This window comes from Cebus imitator, unplaced genomic scaffold (assembly GCF_001604975.1).
Source record: "Cebus imitator isolate Cc_AM_T3 unplaced genomic scaffold, Cebus_imitator-1.0 Scaffold72, whole genome shotgun sequence".
NCBI classification, from domain to species: domain Eukaryota; kingdom Metazoa; phylum Chordata; class Mammalia; order Primates; family Cebidae; genus Cebus; species Cebus imitator.
The window spans coordinates 5,087,542-5,114,036 of record NW_016107387.1 but is presented as its reverse complement, the minus strand read 5'-3'; the positions used below and the strand labels follow the sequence as shown (position 1 = coordinate 5,114,036).

The 26,495-nt window shown below is 50.7% G+C and overlaps 1 protein-coding gene across 1 annotated transcript in view; it reads left to right on the top strand.

Annotated features, from left to right (window-relative positions):
* NTN1 (netrin 1) overlaps nt 1-26,495 on the top strand; it is a 224,156-nt gene that overhangs the window by 121,667 nt on the left and 75,994 nt on the right. The window contains exon 3 of the mRNA XM_017531450.2: nt 18,632-18,820. Coding sequence (XP_017386939.1) covers nt 18,632-18,820 — 189 coding nt within the window. The remainder of the gene's footprint in view (nt 1-18,631; nt 18,821-26,495) is intronic.

Genomic DNA, 26,495 nt, shown 5'->3' with positions numbered 1-26,495 from the left:
GGGTTTCTCCATGTTGGTCAGGCTGGTCTTAAACTCGCGACCTCAGGCGATCCACCCCCCTTGGCCTCCCACAGTGCTGAGACTACAGGCTTAATCCACCGCGCCCGTCCAGGGTTTGGTGTTTTTAGTGGCGTGGTTAGGGCAGGCCTCGCTGGGAAGCGACAACTGGGCTGAGAGTTGGAGGTGATGAGGGATGAAGGGTGGCCGTCTAGGGAGGCTGGTGGTCACGGTTTTCTGGAAGTGCCCATGTGCCCTGTGTAGCTTTGTCCAGAAGGGCTGTCAGTCTGGATGGGAGTCGAGGAGGAGAAGAAGGTGGTGATAAAGGGCCACAGACTCCAGAGCCCGGGGCCTTGGCTTGCTTGTTGAAGTGGATGCTGTTGGATGGCAGCAGGGGCCAGAGGGGAGAGAAAGCAGAAGAATGGCCAGGGAGCTGGGAGGCAGGAGCCTGGGAGGAGGGGGACAAGCTTGAGCCCTGGGTAGGGAAAGGGATCCCCTGGGAGCTCATGGGGGTGCATTTTGTTGTGCTGTAATTTGAGGGCTACGTGCCGTCATCTCTAAGGACTCCATCATCCCCCCATTCCATACTTATCAGCCACTTTATTTGCCTGCAACAGTGGCATATGGAGGTATGCCAGGCAGCCTACCCCTTCCCCGGCATCCTCGCCTTGCTCTGCTCTTTTTGGTTTTTCCATTGCCTGCTCTGTCTTCTACCTCATTGTCAAACGGTGGCTCTGTCCTCTGAATTTTGTGTAAATGGAGAGCAAGGACGGTCTAGGGATGGGACTCTTCCGGTGACAACTGTCTCGGCCGCTCAGAGAGGAGATGTTCTTCCTTCTGTCTTGTCCTTGACCGTGCTCTAGATGGTTTCAGTTCTGGAAAGGAGAGGTTATCACAATGAGACTCTTAAAGTTGTGGGTATGGGCATGACCACGTCACGCCAATGCTAGAACAGTCTGTCTTAACTGGGAGATCCCTTTGCGATGACCTAGCTGTCCTGCCTCAGGGACTGAGGTCTGCAGAGGCCAAGGGTCTCCCCTGGGTCACCATGTTTGCAATGTTCCCCTGGTACGGAATCCTAAATACACTGTGACCTGCTTTTACATCCATCTCCCCGTAATGAACTCATCCAGTGCGCAGACCCTCCCGGAGCCCCGTGTGTCCAGCTTCTAGTAGGTCTTCTGCAGCTGCCTGGACCTGCTGTGAGGAGCGGCCTCGTGACCTCAGCTGCCATTGCCCTGGGTCAGCCGCTGTTGATGCTGGGCATCAGTATTGTCCTCATTCCTAGATAAGGAAGCCAAGGCATAGAGGTTACCCGGCACACCCAAGGTCAAGTGCACAGTGCTAGCCTGTGACACACGGGATTTGAACTTCTGCGTTTGATCGGCTCTTGGCTCCCCTTTGTCACCTCCAAGTTGTACCAAAGCGGAGGCTGAGGCTCCCAGAGGGTGTGGGCCCTGGGTTAAGTGTTTTATGGGCCTTATCTCATCTGATAAGAGGGTGCTTGTAATTACTCTTCTTTCACTGACTAGCAAAGGGGACAGAGAGAGATCGGGTGACGGGTGCAGGCCGCACAGGTGGATGGAAGGCTGGAACAGGCCCCCTCTCAGTGCCTGGCTCCCCTGCCACCCTGCCTCAGTGGGGTTTGTGGACGAAACAAGCGAACACATGGAGGAAATTCGGTTCAACTCCTGCCTAATGAATCCCGTGGTTTCAGCCTGTTTGCATTTGTCAAGTTAATTTGCTTTCCAGACAGAACCACAGACCAGTGTCCCTGCCTCCTCCAGGGTGGGAGGGACCCTGGGACCCCCTGGAGAGGCACACTTGAGGAGGCAGACACACTGGTCTATGCTCTGTGCCCCACAGCCATCTCAAGCTCCAGGCCCGGGGAGGGCCAGAGGGAGGAGCGGGGGACTACAGGCTGGCCAGGACCAGGGCCGGGCCGCGAGGACAGTGCGCCTCTCCCTGAGGCTGGCCGGCTCCCCAGCTGAGGAACTCTGAAACTCATGAAACCCGAACTCTGGAGGGAAATTTACTGCACAATAAAGGAAGAATGGCCTACTTTGGGGACAATTAAATCCACATTACTGTGGAATTACAGAGGACGCCCGGGGAATTAGCCACATCCACAGCAGCCAGGAGCACAGGGCCAGGAAATGTGCGGCGTTCACATGCGGGTTCCCCCCACCCCGGCTTGTACTAGGAACCTGTCTGGTTCCCAAACTTCCTAATTTTAGGGTAAGAAAAAACATGTTCAAAGACTACCTGAGGGGAACTAGTGTCATAAAACATCCCCGCCCGACCCAGTGTGTGCCTTAAATAGTTCTATTCTGGTCACAAAACCAACCAAGTCACAGGGTGGTCTGGGGAGGACTAACACCCCCCCAGCCGCCACCCCATTTGCAGCTGGGGGAGAAGAAAGGACTGGGCTTCTGAGCAGAGTGGGCCAGGGGTCCAGTCCCTGTCACTCCTGTGAGCTGGGTGAGCCCAGCCAGGGCCTCGACATCCTCATCTGTGAAGTGGGGTGAGAGTGCCTTCCTCGCCCAGTGTCTGTTTGGCTCTCAGTGTCTCTGTCTTTCTTTATTTTCTGGCTTCCTTTAATGAGATGAAAGTAAAGTTGTAAAGCGTAGGGGGTTTAGAAAAACAGATGTGTTTGTACTTGTTTTTCATCCAAGCCTCTGTGGGCTGGAAGAAGATCAGGAGACTGTTTCTGAAGTCACAAACTGGGCAACTTGAGCTGTCTAGGGCTTGAGAGACCCCCGCGAGGGCCTCGTGCCCTTTCAAGCACATCCCTCAATTACCTTCAGGACGCACCTTCAGGGGTGGTGTAGGCATGTGTGGACGGAGACATGAGGGAAACAGCTGAGTAAGGTGCAGAGAGGGGACCCTAGGATCCAGTACTCAGGAGAAGGTTTGAAGCCTAATAACCCAGGGGTGCCTGGTGCACAGAGACCGCTCCAGGTGAGTCACGTGTCACTGTGACAGTGGCTGAGTGGAAGTGGCATGCGTGATCTGCCCCAGCTTTGAAGGCTGCCTTCACCTCCCACCTCCTGCCCTCTGCTCATCTCATTGTGCTCTGCGTTACCCTCTGTCCGTTCCTCCTTCTCTCCCTCCCTTCCTCCCTTAATTTCTTTATTTTTCTTTCTTTCTAAGACGAAGCCTTGCTCTGTCACCAGGCTGGAGTGCAGTGGCACAAACTTGGCTCACTGCAACCTCTGCCTCCCGGGTTCAAGCGATTCTCTTGCCTCAGCTTCCCAAGTAGCTAGGACTACAGGTGCGCACCACCACGCCCAGCTAATTTTTGTATTTTTAGTGGAGACGGGGTTTCACAGTGTTGGCCGGGATGGTCTCGATTTCTTGACCTCGTGATTCACCCGCCTCAGCCTCCCAGAGTGCTGGGATTAGTCATGAGCCACCACATCCAGCCTGTGTTTTCTTTCTTAGAGCTCCCAGCAGCCCCTCACTCCTTCTGGGCACAGAGTACCTGCCCAATTTAGGGGTGAGGCCTCAAGGAGGGGCCCATCTGCTTATGCATACCCTGGTCCTTCGTCCTGAAACAAGCAGCAAGTGTGCTGCTGCCTCCCGTCACATTCTGCTGGTTAGCAGGGCTGGAGGGTCTTTAGACGCACCCGGGGGCTCCTGGCAGCCATGCCCTCTGGGTGCTGAGACAGAGGGAGGGTGGGACAGTGTCTCTGATTGCTAGTGAGCTGGGGATTTGGCCCATGCTGTTGGCTCTCAAAACAATTTGGAAGAGGAACGTGAGGGGCTAACTCTCCACGGGACTCTCCTTTTCTGGTGAGTCCCTTGTTGGACTCTTGCCTGGGAGTTTCAGAGCCAGCAAGCCACTGGGGTCCCTTATTGCCCCCATATGTGGCGGGTGCTTCAGTCGCTGGTGCTTCGGGGTAGTACCCTGGCATCGGTGTGGAGATGCTGGCCATAGACAGCTGCCTTGGTACCTCTCTGTGGAAGATCAGTTTGCCCTTAAGCCTTTGAAACCCCAAAGGCCTGTTCAGAAGATATTCAACGGCAGAGCCACCATCTCTCCACAGGGAAGAGCTTATAGTTGCCCCCAGGCTGTTTTTCCTGGCTGGATAACCAGGACATCACTCCAGAAGGACCATTTGGATTCTTCCCGCATTTGCCCACAGGGAAGTTCTGCTGCCGTCCCTTCCGACATGCACAGCCCCTACCCCCAAGGACTCAGGATCATTTGCAGACTGGACACCTCTTCCACTAGTTCATGTGTAGGAATATTAGCAAGGCCAGTGCTAGCCTCAAACCTGTAAGGATCTGACATCCCAGAGGCAGGAAAGTGTCTCTTCTAAGGCTCTGTAAGTTGGAAGGGACTTGATCAGAGTAGTTCCACCTCCTCCCCAGAGCAGGAGTCTTCTGTACCTTTTCTAGATTGTGGATCTTCAGATAAATTCTGCCATTTTCATTTCACTTCCTGAAAGTCAGGGTCGGCTTGGGAAAAGTTGTTAAACATCATGCTAAATGTGAAATGTCAACCCTCACTCTAAACTTTCCCTGTTCAGAGCATCAGATGAAGACTTCATTGGGTTTTATAGTGGCTTTCTGATTTTTGGTAGTTCATCAAAGAAGGGCGTTTGAAAGTTGTTGTATACCATTAACAATTGTCTGCTCATGTCCTGCCTGAAACACCATGATTTTTTATGGAAAGTATCTTTAATAAAGCTGGATACAGTTTGGCTTGGAAAAAAAAAAAAAAAAAACTACTGGAATGTCTCCAGGGATGGCCTATTCTAGCTCCTTTGGTCAACTGGAATCTGCCATCCCCTGTCTTATTCTCTGTTTGATGAGAGGCCACCTAAAGTCTTTCCTTATAATCTCAGAAACACTTTACTAAGCTCTAAATAAATTATACCTGGTGGTTTGATTAAAATAACTGGATTCAGAATTGAGGTTCAGATTTTGATCATTCTCACCACGAAGCGTATCACAGTGAAAATGGCTTTCTTTCGGTAGAGATTTGGGGCCACTCTGACCATACTTGCCTTCTTCCTTCTTGTTTCTCCTGAAACTGGAGTGTGATTGATTCCACATGGGGATCTTTGTATGTGAAGTGTGGGGGGGGGAACATGCTGGCAGGTGACGGGGCCTCTTGAGAGCCTGGGTAGGGGCAGCAGGCCGTGGTCTGTCTGCTTGGCATAGACAGCCCTGCAGCGGAAAAGCAGGTTTTGGGTCATCCGATGGGCAGGGTCTTTTCCCTTCTTGAGCATCTTGGGAGGCGGAGGTTGCAGTGAGCTGAGATCGTGCGACTGCCCTCCAGCCTGGGTGATAAGAGTGAAACCCCATCTCAAAGAAATACATAAATAAATAAATAAGGAAGGTGTAAGACCTCCGGTCTCTGGACCTCCATTGTGGTCCCAGGCACAGGATTTCTGTCTTGTTTAGCAGATGGAGAGAGAGAAAGATAAGGGAAGGAAAAGCTGGTGCTAAGCAAACAGGAACTGAAGAATCAGACAACCTTTTGAGTTCAGAAAAACCCAAACAGGACCCTTTCCTCCTGGGCCTGTTGAGGGACCCTTTTAGCCTCTCCTGGGACTTGTGGAGACTGGGGAAATTAGAGTGGCCATTGATAAAAACAAACGAACAAACAAAAAAACGAAAAAACAAAACTGTTGGGTGAAATCGTCCACCTTAGGGACAGCACAAGCTGGGTAGGGTCTGGGGAGTGCTGGAGGTTACACTGACCTGCCATTCTTGCGGCATACTTTTACTAAAAATTATTTATGGAATTCAGATTTAACTGGATGCTCTGTATTTTTTATTTGCTAAATCTGGCAACCCGAGTTTAGTTGGAGCGTGAATTAGGAAAATGAGAAGGCATGTTGGTGGTGTCCTGGAGTGGCCCACTGGGACACTGCTTTCACTGTCCCTGCCCACGAGCAGGAACCTTGATCTGCTGGGCACATGCGGGTCCAGTGTACAGTAATGAACCCTACAGTGGTTTCAGCTGCAGTCTCGGCTGGTCTCTGGAGTTTACAGCTCAAGTCAAAGTTAACTCAAGAGATGAATTAAATAAAGGCCAAGCAGGGCGGCATCCAGCCCGTGGGGGGAGTGGGGAACAAAGGGCTGGGGAAAGTGGCCTGGGAATTGCATGTTTTCTTGCCTGGTGTCAGGAGAACAGAATCAACTGCAAGTCATTAAGCCTCCCTTGCGCCAGCCCCTCCCACTGCCCTGGAGTCCCGCCTTGAATCTCCAGCCTGGCAAGTGCCAGGCTGAGTGACGGGAGCCATTACAGATGGGAAATGACTCCAGGGAGTCAGGAGCCAGTCATTTGGCCAACTTGGCTGGCAAATCAGCCCTCATATGTCCATTTCATAAAGCACAGGGAGTGTTTGCACCACCTCCGGGGAAAAGAGATTGGAAGGAGCCCCCCCCACCCCTACCCCGCCACCCCCCTAGCTCCTAACCAGACATCTGGGCAAGGCGGACAAGTCACAGAGCAAAGAGAATCTCATGGCAACAAAAGCTTCCCGGAGAACTTTGCTCAGACAGCCTCTTCCAGTTTGAAAATTATCCGCCTTCGGGATGAATTCCAGCAGCCACAGGGGTTTATCGGGTATCTTTCTGCCCGAGACCATGTCACCCTCACCCTGCTGCTGCGGGTCTGGAAAGAGCTCTGAATTCGTTTGGTGACGAGTTAGTCACCACTATTGGAGGTTTCTCGCAACATCTCTTTGCCTCTTGGGTCTTCGTTTTTCTCATCTCCTCTTCTAGAAGAGGGTAAACTAGGAAACCCTGGAAGGCTGTGCCAGCCCCAAGACCCTGGATTTGCCCTTGAGACCCTTGAGAACAATGTCCCCCTTCCTTCTTTTGTTGATAGATCTGGAGCTTGGAGAGGAGTGGGATGGGGTGAGGTTTCATGCAGCGTCTTATTATAAGGAAGGAACAGGGCCGGGGCGATGGCACATGCCTGTAATCCCAGCATTTTGGGAGGCTGGGGAGGGTGGATCACTTGAGGTAGGAGTTCGAGACCAGCCTGGCCAACATGTTGAAACCTCATCTCTACTAAAAATACAAAAATTAGCTGGGCGTGGTGGTGCACGCCTGTAATCCAGCATTTTGGGAGGCTGAGGAGGGTGGATCACTTGAGGTAGGAGTTCGAGACCAGCCTGGCCAACATGTTGAAACCTCGTCTCTACTAAAAATACAAAAATTAACCGGGCGTGGTGGTGCACGCCTGTAATCCCAGCACTTTGGGAGGCTGAGGAGGGTGGATGGATTGCTTGAGGTCAGGAGTTTAAGACCAGGCTGGCCAACATGGTGAAACCCCGTCTCTACTAAAAATACAAAAATTAGCTGGGTGTGGTGGTGTGCACCTGTAATCCTAGCTACTCAGGAGGCTGAGGCCAGAGTATTGCTTGAACTCGGGAGGTGGAGGTTGCAGTGAGCTGAGATCGCGCCACTGCATTCAAGCCTCGGCGACAAGAGTGAAACCCTATCTCAAAAAAATGCATAAATAAATAAATAAGGAAGGAGCAAGACCTCCAGTCTCTCGACCTCCATAGTGAAACTGTTTTTGCCCTGAAAGGCAAGAAAGTTTGCATCTTGTAGACAGTGGGCAGCCATGGAAAGTTCCAAAACAGGGTAGTGACAAATGAGAGGGTTGTCTGAACAGGGATTTGGGGTGGAGGGCTGATTGGAGCTGGAGAATGTCTAAAGTTGTGCATGGCACAGAGAAGGCTGGGGCTGAAGTCCCCAAAGGAGGTGGCAGGGAGAGCACCCACCCTCTGCCCGGGGCAGAGGCCCTGGATGGGAACGTGGAGGGAGGATCTGAGGAACGCAGCAGACAAAGAACTGATGACTGCTCGGGGCTTACCAAAGCCTCCTTGGCATTTCCTCCACGGAGAGGGGCCGGCCTGCCGGGCAGGCGGAGAGGGGGATGTTTGTGCAGCCGGAACCCTGAGTGATTCCTTTGCAGCAAGGGCCTGGGAGATGTTCCTTAGGAGGGGATTGTTTCAGAGCCTCAGAGGGAGGCATGGCAGCCAAAAAAGGGCAGGGGAGAGAAAAGGCTAAAATGTTTACAGAGGAAAAAAAAAAAGTCAGTGGAAAAAATGACGGCAAGGTCAAGCAGATTTGGGGGATGGCCCCCGCCGTCCACTGGGGAGGGGCCGGGTGCCCGGCACAGCGGGAGAAATAGCCACAGGGCCTGGGCTATGCTTTTCGGAGAGCCTAGCTTCTGACCTCAGTATCCTTAATCCTGCCCGTGGCCCTGATCCTAAACTCCACGAAATGCCCCCTCTGGTCCGTTTGCCGCCAGCCTGTTTGCCCGGACCGTGTCCATCACTCGGTCTTCCTGAACATTTCTGCTTGAAGAAGGAGGCAGGACTCACTGGACTTCAGACTTATATGCCCCCCACCCTAGTCCCTTTCCCTAGAAGCCCGAGAGGGTCTGGCTGGGGGGTGGGAGGCAAACTCCTAGCAGCCCTTTTGTCTGACGTCTTGACAAAGGGGCTGGGGCCATTCCCAAGCCCCACAGGTGTGAAGAACTTGTTACTGTAGTGTTTATTCAGCCCTATTAGTGGCCTGAAGGACTGTTGACAGAGGGCCTCTTTGTGTTCAGACTTGGCTAAAGCTCCCTAAGCCCTCGACAAACACAGGCCACTTACCTCCGGGGACTTTATCAGAAACCATCTAAAGCCTGTCTTTGGCAGGCCGGGAACTCCAGCCTCCCGTCCCCCTCCGACTGTGACTCCTGGCTTGGAGGTTCCAATACCCTTCCCGCTTTCTTTCATTTTTCCTACCATCTTGATCCACTGTGTTTCTGGTTATCAGAGATAAGGCACAGGTGGTGGTGGGGAGCGGGAAGGGAGGGTGGACAGAAATGTTTTCAAATTGGAGCCGAAAAACTCAATGTCGTGGCCCTGTAGGCCTCCTCTTTCTGAAAGAGAGGCTTAAGAGAGGTTCGTGGGCTCCTCTTTGGGAGAACCCGATTCACAGTTCTCCCGGGCTGACCAGGGAGGGTCCCTGTTTCTCACTGCCCACCATTAAATCCTCCTGCTCTGCCCTCTACATGCCCAAAGATAGACTCCCTTCTTCTCCCCCAAAATGGTTTCCTCTACCCAGTTCCCCGGAGAGGATACTGCACACCCGTTCTCTCTGGAAGACCCACGTGGTCACCAGTCCTGTTGGCCACGCCCGTCTGATGGTTTCCCTGGGAAGTCTCCCATACCTCTACTTTCAGCAAGGCAGAAGCCTGCAGGGTCCTCCTACCACCACCCCAGGGCCATGGCGAGTCCCAGCTGGGATCCACCCATGGCCTGCAGGTGGCCTTAGTGCCCTTTACAGAGTCCTGTCACCTGCTTGATCCAGTCCCACACTGAGGCTTCTTCACGCATCATGACCTGGCCTGGAGCACCCCACTTCTGAACTCCCAAAGGCCTCCATGCAGATGTGAGTCTGCTGATCTGTCCCCTACTCTGCCGGTGTTTGGGTACCCTGAGTTACAGACTTTTAGGGCCAGAAAAGAGCTTAAAATCATCAGACCCAAACGTCTTCATTTTTCAGATGGGAGAATGGGCTCAGAGGGGCCAAGTGGGCTTTCCAGGGTCACACCTAGGGGAGTCTTGGAGCTGGAACTACAGCCCAAGCTTCCCACGTCGGCCCCAGCTCTCTTCTCACTTGCATGTGAGTTGATGGCCATTGTGTGATGTTTGATTTTAGTTAATAGTAGTTACACTCACCTATGCCCTGCCTCTCTACACTGTGAGATCCAGGGTTCTAGTCTTCGATAGCTTTCTTTCCCCTCTGTGTGATCTAGACTAGTGGTTCTCAAAGTGTGGCCCTTAGATGGGTGGCATCAGCATCATCTGGCAACTTGTGAGGTGCACGTTCTCATGCCCCACGTACAGGCTGAATCGGACACTCTAGGGGTGGCCGGGCGCAGTGGCTCATGCCTGTAATCCAAGCACTTTGGGAGGCCTAAGCGGGTGGATCACCTGAGGTCAGGAGTTAGAGACCAGCCTGACCAACTGGAGAAACCCCGTCTTTACTGAAAATACAAAAATTAGCCAGGCATGGTGGTGGGCACCTTTAATCCCAGCTACTTGGGAGGCTGAGGCAGGAGAATCACTTGAACCCGGGAGGTGGAGGTTGCAGTGAGCTGAGATCACTCCACTGCACTCCAGCCTGGGCGACAGAGCAAGATTCAGTCTCAAAAAAAGAAAAAAAAAAAAAAGAGAGACTCTGGGGGGTGTCTCAGTTCCCTGTGTGTCTTAGGAGGCAATGCTGGTAAATCTGTGCACCCAGGCTGCAGAACCATCACAGGTTGGGGCCTTGAGAGGGGTTTGGTAGCTACTTGAATTGAAAACCACAGCTCAAGAGAAGAAAGAGGGGGCCGAGGTCTGTTGAGAGAGCAAAATGCAGCAACATCAGTCCTGTGGCAGCTGTGCTTCCCTCTCAGAGCCGGGCACTCCCAAGGCTTCTGTTCATGTTTGTTGAATGAAACAGTGAACGAGCAGTCAAGCAGAAGCAGGTCCTGTTTGGGTGTCATTGTGGCATCTTGAAGTGCCACATCTTCCCTCACATGTTCTCTGGGCCTCCAGAGAGTCCCATGGGACATCCTTACCTCGCCTGGCTCTCATGACCAGTGTGGGTGGACTAACTCTGCTCATTGACTTTTTTTTTTTTTTTTTTTTTTTTTTTTTTTTTTTTTTTTTTTTTTTTTTTGAGATGGAGTCTTGCTCTGTTGCCCAGGCTGAAGTGCAGTGGCACCATCTCGGCCCACTGCACCCTCCACCTCCCAGGTTCAAGAGATTCTCCTGCCTCAGCCTCCCGAGTAGCTGGGACTACAAGCATGTGCCACCACGCCTGGCTAATTTTTTGTATTTTTAGTAGAGACGGGGGTTTCACCGTGTTAGCCAGGATGGTCTCGATCTCCTGATCCAAACGCCGCCTCCTCCCAAAGTGATGGGATTACAGGCGTGAACCACTGTGCCCTGCGGGCGGTTGACCCTTTCAGACAAGTGAGTTGTCCCGTTCTCCTGGCCATGTCTAGGAGATGTTTGTCAATGGTTTTTAAAATGGTTGAAACGAGGCACCCTCAAATGGGTGCAAACCCTAGAGCCTTGAGTGAAACCAACTACTCCGTGTGAAGTCCTCACAGTCCTCATAGGTGTCGTCCAGTCTTGGGGCTCCCTCTGGCTGGTCACTGCTGTGTTGTATCTGGCTGGCTGATGTCTTCGGTGATGAGCTTGAAGCCTGTGTTTGGGAGATAGTGTGGACCTTGGAGGCAGACAACAGCTGCAGCAGCATTAACCAGACTTGAGCACGCCTGGGTATCTCCACCGACCTGCCAGGGCAGGGACCATGGCTGTCCTGCTCACTGTGACGCCCCAGCACCTTGCATGGTGCCCAGAATGCACCAACTAGGGGACTCAGTAAATACTTGTTGAATGATTCAATAAATTCATGCCCTACCGGATTTGCCAATAGTGAAATGAAACCTAAGCCTGGGCTTGGATTGTTTTATAAATTGATGTACACTTATGATCATTTCTCTTGTGTCCAGCTCACCTGCAGACCCAAAGAGCTGTGAGTCCTAGAAATGCTTGGGCCAGTCCTGCCTCAGCCCCTTTCCCAAAAGGAGCCCTTTGAGAAGCCAGCTCAGAATGACCCCCACGTGTATGCAGGAGTCAGGTGTGTGGGCAGCCACTGTTGCTCAACCCAGCCATTTCAGGAGCTGCGGAAAATGGGGCTCAGAAAAACACACTGGGGGCAGAATACCTAAGATTTATAAACAGGAGTTGAACAATTTCTAAATAAATAGCATACCAAATAGAGTAGCAAAGCAATGAAGGAAATACAGACTACCTCAAACTCTTAAAAATAACTCAAGTATTTTTATGATTCAGAACCAGTCATTTAAGGAGAAGTTTCTTTTTCTTTCTTTCTTTGTTTTTTTTTTTTGTTTGTTTGGTTTTTTTTTTGACGTAGTCTTGCTCTGTCACCCAGGCTGGAGTGCGGTGGCGCAATCTCAGCTCACTGCAACCTCTGCCTCCTGGGTTCAAGCAATTCTTCTGCCTCAGCCTCCTGAGTAGCTGGGATTACAGGCATCCACCACCACACCCGGCTAAGTTTTGTATTTTTAGTAGAGATGTGGTTTCACCCTCTTGGCCAGGCTGATCTTGAACTCCTGACCTCATGATCCACCTGCCTCGGCCTCCCGTGGTGCTGGGATTACAGGTGTGAGCCATCATGTGCGGTCAGGAGAAGTTTCTTTTGAAATCAGACCTCTGCCCACTGCCCCATCACAGACTCCCTGCGGTAAAACCTCCCTTGACCTCCCTCCAGGGCTCTCTGTCCACACAGTGGGTCATGTCCCAACTGGTTCCTTTTCCATTGAGTTCCAGTTCCATCCCTCCCCACAGAGCCTGCATTTGCACAGAATCCTCAGGTGACTGTATTCACGTTATAGTTGGGGCAGCGCTGGTGGAATATCCTGTCTGTGCTGATGCTCTTCTCAGGCCCTGTCCTCTCCGCCATGTCCAAGAGAGGCCCAGAAGAACGGCTCCCTGACTGTAGGTCTCGACAGCTTTGGTCATCATTGAAAACAGTGCAGTTACTAGATAATTGTCCATCTCCACCTCAGACAGGAAGCACCCTGGGGATAGGACTCCATCTTGCCTGCTGCTGTCACCACAGCACCTGGTCCTTTTATCCTTGATTGATTGATTGAGAGGGAGTCTTGCTCTGTTGCCCAGGATGAAGTGCAGTGGTGCGATCTTGGTTCACTGCAACCTCCACCTCCTGGGTCCAAGCAATTCTCCTGCCTCAGCCTCCCAAGTAGCTGGGATTACAGATGCCCGCCACCACACCCAGCTAATTTTTTTTTTTTTTTTTGTATTTTAGTAGAGATGGGGTTTCACTATGTAGGTCAAGCTGGTGTTGAACTCCTGCTCTCAAATGATCTGCCCACCTTGGCCTCCCAAAGTGCTGGGATTATAGGCATGAACCACCATGCCTGGCCAACCACCTGGTCCTTTTAAAGGCTTCAGCCAAGGCTTCGTTGAAGGAGTCAACAACAGTCACCTCCTGGAGCAGTTTGCACTTAGAGAAATAGCATCTTAGGCAGAGGGGAATAAACATTTACATACCTCGGAGGCAGCGGGCGTCATGATCTCCCTAATTCAGGATTTCTCAAACTCAGCACTATGGACACTTGGCAGGCTCCGTTTGTGGAGACTGTCCTGTGCATGGTAGGAAGTTTAGCACCCTCTGTGGTTTCTATCCACTGGATGCAAGCAGCCCCTCCCTCCCCAGTCATGATAACCAAAAATGTCTGTAGACATTGCCAAATGTCCACTAGGGGAAAAACTGTCCCCCAGGGCAGTTGTGAGCTCTGCATGGTGAGTAGGTCTCCTGGTCCTTACCCAGCAGACATGGACTTACCCAGCAAAGTAGCTGGCGAGGGAAGCAGCGCCGACCCCCAGCCCTCCAAGTTTCTGCCACGCCCCAACCTGCCCATGTGGCCTGGACATGTGGAAATGTGTCAGCAATCATCGCACATCCAAGAGCAGTGCGTGTCCCAGTGTGCAGGCAGCCAAGGGCTGGGGACCAGTTTCTTGTATATAAAGCCTCCAGCCTGCGATGGTGCCTATGTGAGTTTTGTTTTGTTTGGACGATTCAGCTGTTATGCTACAGAGATAACATGGTCAGTCTTCTCAAAAGAACCACTCTGGAATGGAGAAGAGATGGTGATCCTGTGTGCTAGAGGGCTGCAGTGGGGTTCTGGGACCCAGACCAGAGCCCCTGAGGAGCCTATCACCAAATGGCCTTCTTGCTCCAGTGGGAAGCCCCTGGGCCATGTGAAGTCTGGGGGAGCCAGGACCAGAGTCCCTGAGAGACAGGGTCTGGATACTGCTCACCAAGTCTGCTGGATGCTCTCTGGGCCTGGGGTAGTCCTGATGGGATTGAGAGTGAGTTTGTGAGGGTCTTTTGGGGTGGGCCAACACCTATGGTATGGTAAATCCCTGAAAAGCAATGGATGCAGATTCAGTCTCTGTATGCAAGGGCCCTATTCAGAGTTCCAGGAAGAGTCCAGGGCACTTAGATTTGGAATTTTCTCTCTAAAGCACAGCAGTCTACTTGAGCAGACAGAAGTTAAATTGGTGAGTTAAAGTAGTTGAAAGCAACAATAAAAGAGACATCACAAGGCCATGCCTTGTCAGGAAGTGGTTCAGGCAGTAAATCCTCTATCTGCCCTACCTGTCTAACTAACTGTCTCTTTACATACCTGCTTGCCTGTTTACCTGCCCACCTACTTATCCATCCATCCATGCACCCATCCATGCATCCATCCATTCATTCATCCATCCATCTATGAATCTGTCCATCCATTCCATCCATCCATTCATCCTTTCTCTCATACCATCCATCCATCCATCCATCCATCCACTCACCTATCAACCCCATTCATCCATCTGTCCATCCATCCATCCATCCATCCATCTTCTCTCTTGTTTGCTTTCTCTCTCTCTCTTGTTTACACAACAAAAATGTATGAAGGCCTTCTGTGGGCTGGAGGATATAAGAGCAAACACTGTCCCTATCCTCAACAAACCAACACAGTTAATGAGAGATTAGTCGCACTTGATCAGAGAGTTTGCTGACATGAGTTTGTTCCCTCCATTAGTTGGGGAACCCCTGGACAGTTGAGAGTGCATTGTCCATCTCTGTATCTCACACAGCCTGTAGCACAGAGCTGGGCGCATAGCTCAAGCACTGCGTATGCATTGAATTGACCTGACCTGCGGAGTGGAAAGGGGTTGGGCAGTTCCAGGTTGGCGGGAGAGGGAGAGGGGCAGAAAGGCAGGAATGTTGAGAGGTAAGAAGTGGCCACAGGCATGTGTTGAAATAGGACTTAGAGGACTTTTTGATGGGGAAAGAAAATAGGAACCCATCACTTGGGCCTCTCTCCCCATTGGGTTTCTGGTTGGAAAGTGGGGCCTCTCGCCCTCCTACTTTCCTTTCCCTTGTTATGCCCTGGGTCTGAAATGCAGCCACATGTGATGCATCCTTGGTGATCCTCACGTGACAGCCAAAGAGGGGCGCAAATCTTAGGGTTTCTATGAGTGGCTGGGGTAACCCTGGGTAAGAGGCAGAGCCTCACTGGCCCGGGCAGGGCTTCTGTTGTTGCCCCTGCTGCTTCCTCAGAGTGTCTCTGCTGCCGCCAACCCCCTTTTCTCCAGGCTGACCTCTCTACTCTCACAAAGCTGCCCTTTCCTCCCTGCCTTGAAATCTGATAATGAAACTAATACCTAATATTTTTGCCTCCAAGAGATGCAGGAGGTAAACAGGAAGGCACGAAGGATTAAGGTGTCTCTCTGAGGAAGGGGCGAGGGACAGGCCGGGAGTTAGGTGACGCCTCTGTGTGAAGCCGAGGGATCCAAATGTGAGCTACTTTGCCCAATGCATTTTTCCATTTGTGCAGAGAAAATAAAACAAAGAGAAAAGAAAACAAGCTGTAAAATGCTTTGCAGAAGTCTGAGTGTGGGCATTGCCACTTGATGTCTCCTGACAGCTCCAAGAAGCAGGGGAGGGAAGGGAGCCCTGCCTTTTGATGTTCGCCTCAGAGTTTTCTTTTGTGTGACCAGTTGTTTAGGAAGAACCTTTTGTTGGCATAAGGTGCGTATGGAAGAGAGCTACCAGCCCCCAGCTTCCTCTTGGAGTGGGAAAGGTGGGGGCTGAGCTCCCAGAAGGGGCTCAGAGGCTAGGGCAGGCCCCACTGGGAAATGCGGGACAGCTGCCTTTACAGAGGAGAACATTTGCCTCCAAGAAGGATGGGATGATGCTGTTGCTGGGCCTTTCCTGGTACAAGGGAGGCCTGAGGAAGTGAGGTCTGGGTGTTGCTTCCAGATCCCTGTCCCCAGGCAGGTGTGACAGGTCCTGTGATTTCTGTGTTTTTAGGAAGAAGTAGATCCTGGCTGTAGTCTAGACCAGCTGTTACTTCCAGTGATATGGGTCCTTTCCTCTGAGCCAGTGGACCAGAAGCCAGAAGTCTTGGGTTCTCGTCCGGGGTCCCCCTGGCTCTGTGGTCCTGGGCTGGTTGGCCATTGCATCTCTCTGAGTAGGCCCCTGTCACTCTTGTCTGGCAGAGTATGTCCAAAAAGAGTGAATGTGCACAGGTGTGACAGTCTTCTGCGGGAGGGAAGGTGCAGCTGTAGCCTCTTACTTTGCACCTGGTTGAACTCAGCCCTGGGGACATTTGCTGGAGGACACTTAGCAAGGCTTTGGGAGTTCAATTTGGCTTCCGGATGCTTTCAGACTTCAGGGCAGAAGCTGTCTTTTTTGCTGCATCCCACACTGCTTTCTCTAGGGCCCCTGTCTACCTCTATTTGTAAATGAAGTGACTAATGGGTGAGTGACTTGGCAGTGACTCTAGGAAGAGCACTTAATTAAAGCTTGTCTTAACATCAGAGAGAAATATTAAAGAGGCAAATGTTTTTCCAAGGATCACAAATTAAAGTATGTTTGAATACATTAAGTAATAATAATAATGCAAAATAAGTCTAGGGAAAATCCTGAATTACATTAAAGGCACATGTCAAACTGGAAAATAATATTAAAAATATTTACAGCTTATATGGCAGAAAAGACAAATGATTTTTCATCCATCCTACATAAGATGGCTACACAGCATGAAAAAAGTCCACCTTATTTGAAAACTGGGCAAATGGCATGAACAGGCAATGCACAAAAAGGAAATATAAATAGAAAAACAACACATGGAGAAATGCCCAACCTTCCTAGTAATCAAAGACCTGCAAATTAAAATCGTGTGTGTGTGTGTCCTCTCTCAGACAGCATGGCAAAGATTTTTTTAAAAGAATGCTGATATCAAATGCATATTACTCTTTTCAAGCATGTGGTGAAATATGAGCTCTCATATCCTGCTGGTGGGAGTATAAGCCAGTACAACCTTTCTTGAGGGCAGTTGGGCAGTTTGGAGCCAATGTTAAATTTAAAATTTGTGCTACAACAGTAATCAGAGCAGAGCACAAATACATATGTTCAAAGGTGGTTCAAGGTGGTTACCTTGAATAAGGTGTTCAAAGGTAGTTAACATTTATAATAGTGAAAAATGGAAAACCACCTAGCTTCCCAACCCTGGGAGGTCCTTCTTTTTTTTTTTCTTTTTTTGAGATGGAGTCTTTGTTGCTCAGGCTGGAGGGCAGTGGCATGATCTCAGCTCACTGCAACCTCCGCCTCTTGGGTTCAAGCCATTCTCCTACCTAAGCCTCCTGAGTAGCTGGGACTACAGGTGTGTGCCACCACGCCTGGCTAATTTTTTGTATTTTTAGTGGAGATGGAGTTTCACCATGTTAGCCAGGATGGTCTCGATCTCCTGACCTTGTGATCTGCCCGCCTCTCAAAGTGCTGGGATTACAGGCATGATCTACTGTGCCTGGCCGAGGAACATCTTTTAAATGCCTCCACTTCTGACTCCAGGGGGCCCACTATGCATAGCCATACAACACAGTGCCAGATGACTCTATTTTTTCATTTTTTTGTGATAGGGTTTTACTTTATGGCTCAGGCTGGAGTACAGTGCTGCCATCTCGGCCCACTGCAATCTCCACCTCCCAGGTTCAAGCAGTTCTCCTGCCTCAACCTCCGGAGCACCTGGGATTATAGGCGCAAACCACCACGCCAAGCTAAGATTTATATTTTTTAGTAGAAACAAGGTTTTACCATATTGGCCAGGCTGGCCTTGAACTCCTGGCTGTAAGTGATCTGCCCACCTCCGCCTGCCAAAATGCTGGGATTACAGGTGTGAGCTACCATGCGTAGCCCAGACAACTTTTAAACATCATATTTGACATGAGAAAATGTTCATTATTATGAAAAGGAACACCCACAAAACTAGATGTATACAAGTATGATGTATTTTTGTAGGAGAGAATTAAATAGCTCCATGACTGAGCAAGTGTTCTTTCTTTTTCCTTTCTCTTCCTGCTTTTGTTTTTCCAGTGCATGAATTATATATATATTTCTTAGGCTGGGTGAGATGGCTCATGCCTATAATCCCAGCACTTTGGGAGTCCGAAACGGGCAGATCACTTGAGCCCAGGAGTTCGAGACCAGCCTGGGCAACATGGTGAAACCATGTTTCTACAAAAAATACAAAAAATTAGTTGGGCATGGTGGCATTTGCCTGTAGTCCAGCTACTCGGGAGGCGGAGGCAGGGGAATGGCTTGAACCCAGGAGGCGGAGGTTGCAGTGAGCCAACATCGCTGCACTCCAGCCTGGGTGACAGAGCCAGACTCCGTCTCAAAAAAAAGACAGTCATACTGGCGTACAGCCTACTCTAAGGGCTTTGTTTTAAGACTCAGTCTCCAAATACAGTCACATTCTGAGGTACTGGGAGTTACGGCTTCAACATATGAATTTTGGGAGAACCTCAGCCATGGTACTGTTAAGTGCCTAATAAATGCTTATGGGTGCAAACAGGAGGAGCCAAGGAGGGACTCCTGAAGCATGAGTCTGACTGCCTGGCTCTGCCAGTGGCGAAGGGAGGCATTGGGGGGTGGGATTTCTCTTGGCGCCTGTGGGTGCCCGTCCTCCCCGCGCCCCTACGGCTGACACCTCTCCCTGTCTTCCCCACAGCCTGCAACTGCAACCTGCATGCCCGGCGCTGCCGCTTCAACATGGAACTCTACAAGCTCTCGGGGCGCAAGAGCGGAGGTGTCTGCCTCAACTGTCGCCACAACACGGCCGGCCGCCACTGCCACTACTGCAAGGAGGGCTACTACCGAGACATGGGCAAGCCCATCACCCACCGGAAGGCCTGCAAAGGTGGGTACACGCGGCGGGGCAGGGGACTGGGGAGACCCTGGGAACCTCAGTCCTCCCGCTCCTTCCTCGCCTCCTTTCTATTTTCTTACAGTCTGCGTACAATTTGGCATTGACTGAGGTCACCTCTCTCTCTGTCTCTCTCTCTCTCTCTCTCTCTCTTACACACACACACACACACACACAGTCTCTCTCTCTCTCTCTGTCTGTCTGTCTTATAAGGCCTCCCTGGTATTTGGAGGTGTAAGCCATAACAAAGGGACAATGGAGACATGGCTGAAAGGAGAAGGGAGAACGTGTGATCCCCTCCAAGGGTGCAGGGCTGCGGCCGCCAACACCTCTCCCTCCCCTCCCCCTCCCGGGCTTCTCCTCCCCACAGGTGTGCTGCATACCAGAGGGCGGCGAGTCATGTTCGCTGGGCTTACTGTCTCGGGACAAAGGACTCTCTTTTACCAAATGCACGCAGACACACTTCTTTGGATATGTGAGCACCATCCCTCACTACCCGCCCCCCGACACACACACACACACGCACGCACGCACGCATGCGTGCACGTGCACATACAGTCACAGCAAGGTCGGCAGTTTCAGGGGCAGGGTCTCAGAAGGAACATTTAATCTATCTGCAAATAGCTTTGCTTCTCAGGCCAAAAAAAAAAAAAAAAAAATTGGAGACTCTATTTTCGTCCAGTGAAGCAAGTCCTAATGTTTTAACTTTCTGCTGTTTGTTTTTCTCCTACCAACAAAAATGAAGCAATGGTCAGATGATTCAGAAAAGCTGATGAAATGCCAGGGAATTTAGTGATACTGGAGGGTAAGAAGTGGGGGCCCCCATCCTACAATAGTTTTTGGGAATTCCAGGAACCAGGGCTTTCCGGCTCCAAAACTTGTGGCCTAGGACCAGGGCCTGCAGTGAACATGGCTTCCCAAGAAGGGATTTACCTCTGAGAGCTCTTGGGCAGCACCTCAGCATGGGTGGGGTACTGAGCTGGATACTTGTTTAGACCCTGGCTCAGCAGGGTCCCAAGCCATGGCAGACAAGCCCAGGTTCGTCTGCAGGAAAGAAACCTTTCTGTGGCCACCACTTAGCATGTGGATGAAGCAAAAGTGTCATCTCCTTAACAGGAAGTCCACCAGATGTGGGGCACTTGTGTGCAGGACTGGCTAGATAATTTGCAGGGCCCAGTGCAAAATGAAAATAGGGGCTTCCAGCACTTTGGGAGGCTGAGGCGGGCGGATCACCTGAAGTCAGGAGTTCGATACCAGCCTGGCCAACATGGTGAAACCCTGCCTCTACTAAAATTACAAAAATTAGCTGGGTATGGTGGTGTGTGCCTATAATCCCAGCTACTCAGGAGACTGAGGCAGGAGAATCGCTTGAACCCGGGAGGTGGAGATTGCAGTGAGCCAAGATTGCACCACCGCACTTTAGCCTGGGTGATAGAGTAAGACTCTATCTCAGAAAAAAAAGAGAAAATAGGGGGCTTTTAATTCCAAAGCTATTGAGAATTTTGAAACAAGGACAACAGAGTTTTAACCAAGCTGGTGCCTTTCTGAGCATGGGGCCCATGAATCCAGCCCAGCCCTGCTTGTGTGGAACACTTTTCTCAAAGTAAAATAGAATAAAATAAACAGGTTCCAAATCTGTCTCTTCCAGGAGAAATCCCTTGATTCCGCTGCGCAGGCATGGGTAGAGTGGCTTCCAAGATGCAAGCAAGATGTCCTTCTGTGTCTATAGACTTACGGCTGCCTCTGGTGGTTGCCAAGAGAAACATGAGCAGAAAGGTAGCTGGGCTGTTGCCACGTTTTTTTTAAAAATCATGATTTCAGGTGGGAATCCCCCAGAAGACTGAGCAGAGAATGAACGGGAAGGTGGCCCAGGCATAGGGACCCGAGAAACATCTGCAATGCTAGAAAGGTGTGAGCAGGACAAGCCCCGGGAGAGATGGCTTTGGGCTTTCAGAGAACACAGTTGGAAGGTATCCAGCTCCTTTGCCTGTGCCCAGAGTGTTTGTTGTGTCTCTTTTACAGAATAAATTGAGGCCAGGGGTCTTGTAAACAGCTGGCTTGCACATAAATTTCTTGGGAATTCAGCCAAGAAATTTTACCCAAGAGCGGCCACGCAGGTGGGCAGCCCTATGCCTGCAAGTGAGAGGGTCTGGGTGAGGAGAGGCAGTGGTCCCTTCCTGTCATGTCAGTTTCCACTGCCCAAGCAGAAATGTGTGTTTCCCAGGGAGGTAAGAAGGAGCAGGGCCTGGTCACATCCACCTAACCCCTGTTGGTGTGGGCAGGGAAAAGAGCCATGTGCAGCCTCTCACCACTCAGACTGAGAGATGTCAGGAAGCCACAGGGTCCCGCAAACCTGCAGGTGTTTCTCCAGGGCTCTGCCACTCTGGCTGAGGCCTGATATTGCCCACCTTCCTTTACTAGTTTCTAGAAGGGTCAGATGTAAACAGATGAGGGTATATTCTTGTTTTATGATTTCCAATACTGTGGCCAGCCTAGGCAGCTATGTCTTCCTTCCCAGCCCTGGACAGCATTTGCCCCTGCCTTGGTGGGAACTCTGGAAGAATGACTCATAGTAGGGGAAAACCTAAGAATGGCTTCAGCTCAGAAAGACACAGGCAAATTCTGCTCAGAAAGACTCAGGCAAATTCATATTCCTGAAATATGGCAGGAAAGGGTGGGACTCTTAGTGCCTCTTGACTGGGGAGGAAAGAGTGTTTCAAGGAAACTGCCATCTGATTGGTGAGGAAAGACAGTGTTTCAAGGAACTTGTCACCTGATTGGTGATGGAAGCTATGCTTAAAAATAATTGCCACCTGATTGGTGAGGAAAGACAGTGCTTTGAGGTTTCTGCTTTCTGATTGGTGAGAAAAAGCATTGCCTGGAGGGCTCTGCTTCATGATTGGTGGGAAAATATCTGCTCTCTGGTGAGCAAAAATTTGACCCAAAAGGCCCAGCCATCTGATTGGTGAGGAAAGACATCTCTGGAAAGTCCAGATCTTTCCTCTCAGCTCTTGGGCTGTCATGCTCTTAGGGGATATGGGACACTTCCCACCGAAAAAGAGGCCCTGAGAACTTGGCAGGAACCATCTTTAGGAGAAGTTCAGATGCCGGCGGGATGTGTACCCTTGAGATCTTCACGCAGGGGTCTCATGGTCAACCCCCTACCACTACCACCACCACAAGTGTCTCCTGACTTGTGTTGCCAGAGCCAGATGGTTCAAGGAAATGGTTTCTTGGGCGGAAGCACTTTGGCCCCAGTATTTGATCTTTGACAGTTTGCTCTCAGCGGCTTCTGAAATTTTGTAGGTTTGGTGCTGCCCCCAGACCCTGGCTTTTTTGTTGTTGCTGTTGTTTAGACAGAGTCTCGCCCTGTCATCCTGGCTGGAGTGCAGTGGGGTGATCTTGACTCACTGCAACCTCCGCCTCCTGGGTTCAAGCGATTCTCCTGCCTCAGCCTCCCAAGTAGCTGGGATTTCAGGTGTGTGCCACCATGCCCAGCTAATTTTTGTATTTTTAGTAGAGACAGGGTTTTACCATGTTGCCCAGGCTGGTCTCCAACTCCTGATCTCAGGTGATCCGCCCGCCTCAGCCTCCCAGAGTGCTGGGATTACAGGCGTAAGCCACCCTGCCTGGCTGGTTAGGCCCCAGCTTTTGAGATTGACTTCCGGGAGCCCCGTCATAGGCCTTCAGGTGAGGGCTGCACTTCTTTGTTTCAGACGAATTTCACAGGGGAACAGGGACAAAGGGCAGGGGTTCTTGACTCTTAAATTGGCTTGGGAATGGCCTCTGGGGCCTCTTTACCCCCCACTTCTCAGGGCCTGGGCAGGGGGCCGAGGCCACCCATATATTGCTGGTGATTGGCTGACTGGGAACCTTGTCCAGTGCAGAGCAGGGGTGACCCAGACAAGAACAGACTGGCATAAGGGCATCAGATTCCAAACATTATTATGTAGTTGCCCCATTTGGGAAGTTTTGTAACAACAAATTTGTTGGGTCCTTTCTACCCTCCCCTGGTTTAGAAGCAAACCAGGGCTGGCAGGGCTGGTGCATACAAAGGACTGTAATAAACATGCCCAGGGAACAGGCGGCTGCACTCTCCAGCTATTCAGTGCGATTTCACAGCACTGGGACGGCCTCATTATGGTGCGAGCTGTTGTCCTATACAAAGTCAGATGAGATAAATTTCTCCCTTTTCTCCGCCGAATGGTTTGTGAATGATACTCGTCTTGGAATCTATCAAAAGCTAGGAGGTTTTGTTTACCATTTGTCTTCTTTATGGACTTTGGGGGCTCTTTCTCTTTAGAGCCGGCAAAGACGACGTTGCTATTTAACCATTTCAGCCATGCCCCCATTGATAACAATATTAATTTATCATTTTCCCAAACCATCTGTGATGGATAAAGACATTCCAGGAGTCTCCCGTGAACCGAATTGTGATGAGAATTAAGAAATTAACCACTGCATCCAGCATCCCCATACAAAGGGCTTCCATTCCATGTCACAGAGCTGCCTGTTTGCTTCTCTCATTGTCCCTTCCCCCTTCAAGCCCACAGTTCGTGTGGCTGAATGAAGGCTAAGAAGGTGCTCGAGTCCCAGGAAGATGCGATAATTAGCCAGGGCAAAAGCATGCAACCGTCCTCACATCTTTGCTAGGACATTTTTGCGACTTCTGTCCACCCCTTATTTCTTCCAGCAGCTCAGCCAAGGGGAAATGAATGCTGTGGTCTTGCCCGCTCTGTTTCCCTGGGCCACTTTGTGTGTGTGGGGGGCTCCCCATGACTTTCTCATTGGTGATTCTCTGCCTTCACTTTATCATCATTATTTATCTGTAACTTATGCTGTGAGTCTCACCCTTGGCCGTGCATTGAAACCACTTAGGGAGATTTAAAAACACTGCCACCTGGATCCCACTCCCAGAAATTCTGGTTTAATTAATGGGTCCGGATGAGATCTGGGCATTGGGAATTGGGAAAAGCTCCCCAGGTGATTCTAATGTGTGGCCAACACTGAGAACCACAGAGAATAAGAAATGAGGATGATGAGTTGCTCTTGGTAGTGTTAAGGGGAAGACTTGTAGGCAGCCTAGACCCCAGGTTTATTCTTTTGAGGAGAGAGATTGATAATCAATGAATTTAAATGTTTTTTATGATTCTCTTGATGAAAACGGGGCCGGTGGGCATTTAAATTTCTTTTTTATTTTTTTGAAACATTGTCTTGCTCTGTCGCCAGGCTGGAGTGCAGTGGCACGATCTCAGCCCACTACAACCCTCCAGTCCCTAGTTCAAGCGATTATCCTGCCTCAGACTCCCAAATGCACCACCACGTCCAGCGAATTTTTGTATTTTTAGTAGAGACGGGGTTTCGCCATGTTGGCCAGGATGGTCTCATTCTCCTGACCTCGTGATCCACCTGCCTTGGCCTCCCTAAGTGCTGGGAATACAGGCGTGAGCCATGGCATCCGGACCCTAAATTTTTTAGATTTGGAAATCTTACCGGGCAAGGCTGGGAGCTTAGCTAGTGCAGCCTGATCAAGGCACAAGATCAGACAGTCATCAGTGCCAGATAGATAGGGCGCGCATGTCCGTGCGTGAATATGTATATTTAGATCTGATCATTTGTGGATTTATTCACAGCACAGCAAAGTTCCTGGGCCCCTGCCCTTCTTGGCCTTTCTGACTCTAAGATATTATCCACCTACCCTACAAAAGCCTTAGGGGCACCCTGCAATATGTGGATCCCTTGTCACATTTCCATTACCCCTATTTCCATTTTCGTGTTTTTTTGGGGGGTGCAGGGAAAAGGGTTGGTCATCTGAGGCAGGAAGGTACTTAGTGGCTGGAGCAGCTCCAGCTTTGAGGACAGAAACCTCAACCCAAGGAGTGGCCTTCATGATGGCCAGGTAAGGATAGTACCTACTGGGAGAGACTGACACCTTAGATACTACAGTTGGGAGAGAGAATTCCCAGTGGAAGAGCTTCACCCCAACTGTGATCCGTGTGGATGCATCTTTTCACTTGGGGGACACAAGCATCCCTACCTACAGATTTGGCTCCATGTTCAAAGTCTATAGGGTATCAGATAAGCCTGGTGACCTCTCTGAACCTGTCTCCTCATCTGTGGGATTATATTCAGGTTTCTGGCCCCTGAATCCCTTCCAGCTTTGACATTCCACATTCCACATGCTTCTCAAACAGTCAACGTCTTAGAAGAACCTGATACAATAGGACAATTCTTTGTGGCAGTGAAGTTTGTGATCTGGTGACTCAGAAAAGCTGGTAGAGCCAGGAAATTAAGTGGAGGTGGTTTTATTCCTAAGTCTTTACAGATGAAAAGAGCCCCTGATCTTGTGACTCCACCCATGTGGTGCCCTGTGCCAAATGGGATCTTCTTGGCCCAGCTGTTCTCATTCCCCAGGCATCCTTGGCCAGTCTGTGTTTTCACCTCCCTGGATATGAGTTCCCTCATCTCTCAGGCCCACCCTCATCCCCAAATGCCACATAGAAATTCCTGGAGGATCAGCCAGGTACAGTGGCTCACACCTATAATCCTCACACTTTGGGAGGCCAAGGCGAGTGGATCACCTGAGGTCAGGAGTTCAAGACCAGTCTGGACAACATGGTGAAACCCCATCTCTAGTAAAAATACAAAAATTAGCCAGGCTCAGTGTCACATGCCTGTAATCCCAGCTACTAAGAAGGTTGAAGCAGGAGAATCGCTTGAGCCCGGGAGGCAGAGGTTGCAGTGAGCCAAGATTGTGCCATTGCACTCCAGCCTGGGCAACAAGAGTAAAACTCTGTCTCTCTCTCTCTCTCTCTCTCTCTCTCTCTCTCTCTCTCACACACACACACACACACACACACACACACACACGGAGAAAAGAAAGAAAAGATCATTGAGCTCCCCAGGATAATGTAAGTTCTGGGTTTGGCCAGTGCATGAAGGGCATTTTACTTGGGGAAATAGTGTCTTTGGGCTTTTGCTGCCCCAGAGCACTTGTGGGGCCGTGGCGTGGGGGTAGTAAACAGGTTTGGGATGCACAGCTTTGAAAAGCATGGAACCTGGAGTTTTTCAGACCAGAGTTCAGGTTCCACCTCTGGGGGCAAGACATTTATTCTTGGGAGCCTCAGTTTTCTTACCTGCAAATGGGGATTGTAGTCCCTCCTCCCTCCTCTCTCTCCTAGAGCTATGGTGCAGATTACATGAGATGATGTGGAGGATGTGCTGGCATACTGAAGCATGCATTCCATACATGGTAGCTATTATGATTATTTGTGCAAGTCAGGGAAAACAGATCCGCCACTGTCGGCGCACACGCAAAGTGGAGGCGCTTCCTTGGCTCCCCGGTTGCTTTAGTTCTTTCTGTGGGTGGTGGCCCTTGGACTTTAGTTCTTTCCATGAGGTGTGGGCTTTGCAGCCAATTCCCCCAGGACTGGGCAGGGCCCCGGGGATTGGCCCTAATGCTGTTGTACACTCTTAATAAAGAATTTCCATGCTTTGGGAGCAAAGATGACAGGTTGAAGGGCAGAGATGTGCCCGGCAGCTGCTTGTGGAGACGCAGCACAGGAAGGAGGGGACAGGCTGCGCACATCCAGATCCGGTTCTGGAAATGCGAAGGAAGAGCAGGCAGCCTCTGAGGGACTCCTTGATTGGACTGGGACTTAGGGCTGAT